Source organism: Muscardinus avellanarius (assembly GCF_963383645.1).
Source record: "Muscardinus avellanarius genome assembly, chromosome: 1".
Classification (NCBI taxonomy): domain Eukaryota; kingdom Metazoa; phylum Chordata; class Mammalia; order Rodentia; family Gliridae; genus Muscardinus; species Muscardinus avellanarius.
Window position 1 is genome coordinate 180,583,503 of NC_137786.1, and position 5,993 is coordinate 180,589,495.

At 36.1% G+C, this 5,993-nt stretch overlaps 1 protein-coding gene across 1 annotated transcript; it reads left to right on the forward strand.

Annotated features, from left to right (window-relative positions):
• Positions 1-4,556: 4,556 nt before the first annotated feature.
• LOC308267447 (olfactory receptor 52Z1P-like) lies at positions 4,557-5,513 on the forward strand (the record flags this gene model as incomplete). The annotated part of the gene is made up of 1 exon (XM_080702163.1): positions 4,557-5,513. The coding sequence occupies one exon, from the start codon at positions 4,557-4,559 to the stop codon at positions 5,511-5,513; it is 957 nt and encodes a 318-aa protein (XP_080558289.1).
• Between the last annotated feature and the right edge of the window lie 480 nt (positions 5,514-5,993).

A 5,993-nucleotide genomic window follows, 5' to 3' on the forward strand; every position in this document is an offset into this window, starting at 1 on the left:
TCCATGGTAGTGTCTAACTACCTGTCCAGACTATATTATTTCAAGCTAAAGAAGAGTTCATTGAAGGGTGATAAATGTTTTTTTATTTTGTTTTATTTTTGTGGTACTGGGGATTGAGCATGGGGCATTTTACCTCCAACCCTACCTTATTTTTTAATTTAGAACACGGTCTTAAAAAAATTAACAAAAAATTAAAAAAATAAAACACGGTCTTCATATGTTGCTGAGAGTCTCACTAAATTGTTGAGTCTGCCTTTGAACTTGCTATCCTCCTGCCCCAGCCTCTCAGGTATTGGTATTACAAGTGTGTGCCACCATGCTCAGTTTATTTTTATTTTGAAACAAAATCTCACTAAGTTGTTGAGAGTCACTCTAGGTTGCTGAGGCTGATCTTGAATCTGCCATCCTTCTGACTCAGCCCCTCAAGTTCTGTATTAGAAGCATTTGTCAACATGCCGGTGTGGTTTATGGTTTTGATAACAGCCAGTCTCCAGTAGAATATACAATAATAGATAATAGAATAATAATTATTCTATTATATGAAAGATGCTTTTTTATAAAATGGAAATAAATAGAGCCTGGAGTTTGTTGCTCAAACTGGAATAAATCACTTGTTAGATTTCTTATAAGTGGTGAGAAATTCCTGAGATTCTTTTAGATTTCACCTCTCATAATAATCCTGCATCATTTTCTTTATTATTTTTAGTTTTCTAATATGCCTTTGGAATATTAAAAGAAGGTATTTGTTTTATTTCATCCAAAAAAAAAAAGAAAAAAAAAGAAGGTAGGACATGAAAGGAGGCCAAGTGTGATGGAAGAGAGTTTCTTGAGGCAGGAAGAGTTTTAATTTCAGAAGGTTGAAGGTAAATTTTACTTAATGGATTGTTTCTGGTTTGCATTTGTTTATTTTTGTTCTGAAACTGTGCTAATTTATTTGGAGTTAGGTGGAACTGGAAATAAAATGAAAAGACCAAATATGATATAAATAGAAGCATGAAGAAGATAGAAATAGGAAAAAGGACAGAAAACTCAGAGGGGATTTAACGAGATGTCATTGTGGATAAGTAACAAATTTATGAGCAGTAGACTGCATGCATGAGGCAAGGTTGTGATTACCTCTAAGAAAAGAATTAGAGATAGCTTAAATTGGTTGCTCACAACTATTTATGACCTTTTATGCCCGGTTTGTGGATTTAGCATAATTTCAAACCTGCAGTATATTGCTGCTTTGAGTAAGATAAATATTGGTCATTAGAAAGAAATGAGAAATGATATGAGCCATAATAGTGGAGATGGCAGTTCTTGATGATTCTTAGATCAGAACAAATGACTGGAAGTAAAAACGGAGGCTCACACTTGGAATTGTGAGAACCCTGCCAGTTCTGATTATTTAAAAACTGGTAGTCTAGCTGACACACAACCTGGTTTCCATGATCAACCCATTAATGTACTCCTATGGATTTTATTTTAATATATTAATACATGCTCACTAAAGGAAAGTGTACTCTGAATTTAAAATTTTAAATTAAATTTAAAATTATTTAAATTGATGTATCATGATTATACATAATAATGGAATTCATCATCATCGGTACATATTTGTACATGTACATAATGTAGTTTAGTCAGAACTTTAAAGAAGAATGATAATAGAGAATAAGCATGAGAGGAGCAGGCATGAGTGAGAAGCTTCACTACAGGACCAAGTATTTCTGTTCCAAGTAAAGAACAGAAGTGAGAGTGGACAAGATCATCAGGATGAAGAACAAACCCTCTTAGCTGTGCGCATCAGATGAAGAGGGCAGAGACGCCTTTGACTACCCCTGTTCGTCTTTTGGTTCCTTGGCATTGCTTCCCTCTTGAGGGCTCCTTTAAATGCCCATCCACTGGACAGATCCTTTAACTGCTGGATAAGGATGCTCTCTTCCTGTGGTGAGGTCTCCTGTTTCTTTTTGCTTGACCTTGATCCTGGAATACCAAACATTCCTATTGAGAAATCAGTTGGCTCTCTGATCTTCATATGTAGCTTATCTTTTTGCTAGGATACTAGAAAATACTTCTATTTCTTCACTTCAAGCGCCCTTGCTACAGCTGTATAAGTGTTTATTCATTATTATTCTGTACTCTACATTTTTTCACTTGTATTTCTTCTTGATGTCTCATTTTTTCACATGAGCTTGGCACATTTTGACAAGCCTGCTCTCTTCTATTGAACAACTCCATTTAGCTTTCTTCTTCCTCTTCAATCTTCCTGCTTTTCAAATAATATTTATTTAAAAATATATTATACTAGATGCTGAACATATACTCATAGCCATCATAAACTGAACATTCGTTGGTGAAAAATAATACAAGACATGCAATTAGGGTTTATATAAGCATATAATTGTGGGAATAAAAAAGTACATGTTTGAGCCGGGCGTGGTGGCGCACGCTTGTAATCCCCGCGCTTGGGAGGCTGAGACAGGAGGATCGCGCAGGTTCAAAGCCAGCCTCAGCTACTTAGTGAGGCTCTCAGCAACTTAGTGAGACCCTGTTTCCAAATAAAGTGTAAAATAGGTCTGGGAGTATAGCCTGGAGTTAGAAAGCCTCTGGGTTTCACCCCAGTACCACCACCACCAAAAAAAGAATAAAAGTACATGTTTGGGAAGACTAGTTAGAAAGAATAAAACTTGAATTTGAGCTGGTCGTGGTGGTGCATGCTTGTAATCCCAGTGCTTGGGAGGCTGAGACAGAAGGATTGCACAGGTTCGAAGCCAGTTTCAGCTACTTAGTGAGACTCTGTTTCCAAATAAAGTATAAAATAGGTCTGGGAGTACAGCCCAGAGGTAGAAAAATCCCAAGGTTCCACCCCCAGTGCCAACAACAACAACAAAAAAACCCTTAAATTTGAATCATATTATATTTTTAAAACTTTGGTAAATAAATAGAAACATCAAATGTTTTTCAATAACTAATAATTATTTGCATAGAAAAGTAAATCAAGGCTTTAGTTTATCTGTCAAATGTTTAGCTTTCAGTGTCACAATCTATTTGTCTGGTCGTATTTCTCATATTTCTAAACTCTCAGTGTGCTAGCTGACTTCATATGCACAGATATTTTCATTCCTGAGTTGAGGCTTTTACTTGCTTTGCTTCTTCTGTCCAAAAATATGCTTTCTCTTGACAGCCTAAAGGTTTTCTGATAAAAATAATTAATGACTACACCTTCATGCATCTTTGGCACAGTGTCCTAGTTTAATATAATGTCTATTTTAGGTTTATATACACATGTGATTAAAAGTGTTCCACAATTCTTACCCTGATCTGCTTTGAGTTATGTTTCCTTGTGTCTGTACATTGGATGTCCTCAGAAAGGAACAATGTCCTTGAAATAGAGGATGCTTATGGTTTATATTTCATTTTTTCTTTTGAATAATATTATACAAAAAGAAAAAAATTAAGTAACCTTTAACTTATTTAATTATTGAAGTTCTTTTCTCATTTTTTATTGGTGCATTGTAGTCATACATCTTAATGGGATACAAGATGCTAGAGGCATACATACACACATCACTCATTTAGCCCTTCCTCACTTCCCACCTCATTGTCTCCCCCTCCCTCCTTCTCATGTTTGGCTTAGTGATTGGCTTTGATTCTTGTGACTTTGATACATGATGTGAATGTACATCATGTACATTAGGGAATTTCCCTCTTCCCCCTTCCCTACCCCTCAGTTAGGTTGCCTTATTTTCTCATTTATAGTTTCTGCTTCTTCATCTAGAGTCCCTCCTATTTCTTTTCTCTGTTTACTTTGTTTTGATGAGTTATTTTCGCTTTTGCCAGTAATATTCAAGTTCTAGAAGAAAAGAAAAATATAGAGATGGAAAGAACTAATATATGAAGATGAAGTAGGAGAAACAAATGAGATAAAGAAACAGGGCAGGTGGGAAGGAATGGATTGAGGAAGGTTATATGTGTAGAGCTAGAGAGAACAATGATACCGAGATACAATAATGTGCTATAAGTGTTCACTCTGCATGCTGTTGGTTTAAGTGAAATTCATGCACTCTGTCATGCAAAACAATATGTTTATAATATACATAAAAGTTAGTTAATAGAGAATTGTGAAAATCAAAGACTCTACACTTTTTTATTTCAAGTAAGTTACTCGGGAGGTACATCTTTTTTGTGAAAGGAATATTACATTACAAGAATAATGAATGTAATTGATTCAATGGTTTCAGCTTCCAGAAAGATTACAATTGTATTTTAGCCTTATATTTCTGAAACTCAAGAAAGAAATTGTAATTAAGCATCAGAAATGACCGATCAAACAGAAAGAAAAACTATGACATGCAAAAGTTTACAAGAGATTTTAATGTTTGGTGCTAAGAGAGTGAGTCAATAAGTCAGTGTCTGGCTTATCATACTTAAGTCATGAATGATCAGCAATCTTTTATGAAGACAAAAACTTTCTTACTCTATCAAGATTCACACTGATCAACAATTGTTCTTCATTTTTTCCTCTTTCTTTTTTCCATTCCCAGATTCATTATCAGATGAAAAAGTAAAAGATGATAACATCTGCAAATCACACCAACCTCAGAGATATCTGGTACACCATGATTGGGATCCCAGGACTGGAAGATGCACACACATGGATCTCCATCCCCATCTGCTCCATGTACTTAGTCGCTCTTGTGGGCAACACCCTTTTAATACTCCTGATCTTCACTGAGCGCACCCTTCATGAACCCATGTATTTTTTCTTGTCCATGTTAGCCCTAGCAGATATTTTTCTCTCCACAGTCACCACACCAAAGATGCTAGCAATCTTCTGGTTCAAAGCTGGGGGCATTTCTTTTGGTAGCTGTGTGTCCCAGATGTTTTTCCTCCACTTCATCTTTGTGGCAGAATCGGCCATATTGCTGGCCATGGCCTTTGACCGTTATGTGGCCATCTGTTATCCACTAAGATACACTACCATTCTAACCCCCTCAGTCATTGCAAAAATGGCTGCAGCCTCAGTGACTAGGAGTTTCTTCATCTGTTTTCCTTTGGTTTTTCTGGTTTATCGGCTCACTTATTGTGGAAGGAACGTTATTCGACACTCATACTGTGAGCATATGGGCATTGCCAGACTAGCCTGTGATAGCATCAAAGTCAACATCTACTATGGAGTGATTGTGGCCCTATTTTCTACCTGTCTAGATGTGGTGCTTATCATCATCTCCTATGCCCTCATACTCGGTACTGTGTTTAGAATTCCCTCCCGAGATGCCCGACTCAAGGCTCTGGGTACCTGCGGCTCCCATGTCTGTGTCATCCTCCTGTTCTATACACCAGCCTTCTTTTCCTTTTTTGCTCACCGTTTTGGGGGCCAGAGCATACCCCTCCATGTGCATATCCTTCTTGCTAATCTTTATGTGGTGGTACCACCCAGTCTCAACCCTATCATTTATGGAGTTAAGACCAAGCAAATTCAGGAGAGGGTTATTCAGGTCTTTTCATTGAACAAGATGCTTTGTTGATACAAAGCAGATATCTTGATTCCTTTTTTTCTCAAACAACTTCTCAACTGGAGAGCATCTAAAGTTATACTGGTTATCTTATATCATTACAGCATTAGGAGGAACAATAACTATTTGAATAAATGTAACATTAATTTTTTGCTTATGAATCTTTGTTTAGGACAGTGCTAGACAATATCTTCTATATGGAAGCCTTATTTTCTGTAATTTTTATAAATTTTTGCTACAACAGCTTAAAGCATAATAATTCAATGGCTAGTTTGAATTTTATGCTGACACAGAAAAAATAGGAGAACTAAAGATACAGTGCACTCCCATGCAATAAGCAAATAAAAAATAAAACCTCAAGCCAACCTAAAAGATATTCAGCCTATTTTCATAGAAAATGGAAAAATACTACTTTTGTTGAAAGAAAATAGCATTAACACACTTAGCATAATAATTTAATAAATTTGCACTTGTTTTCTAAGTTCAAGTTTG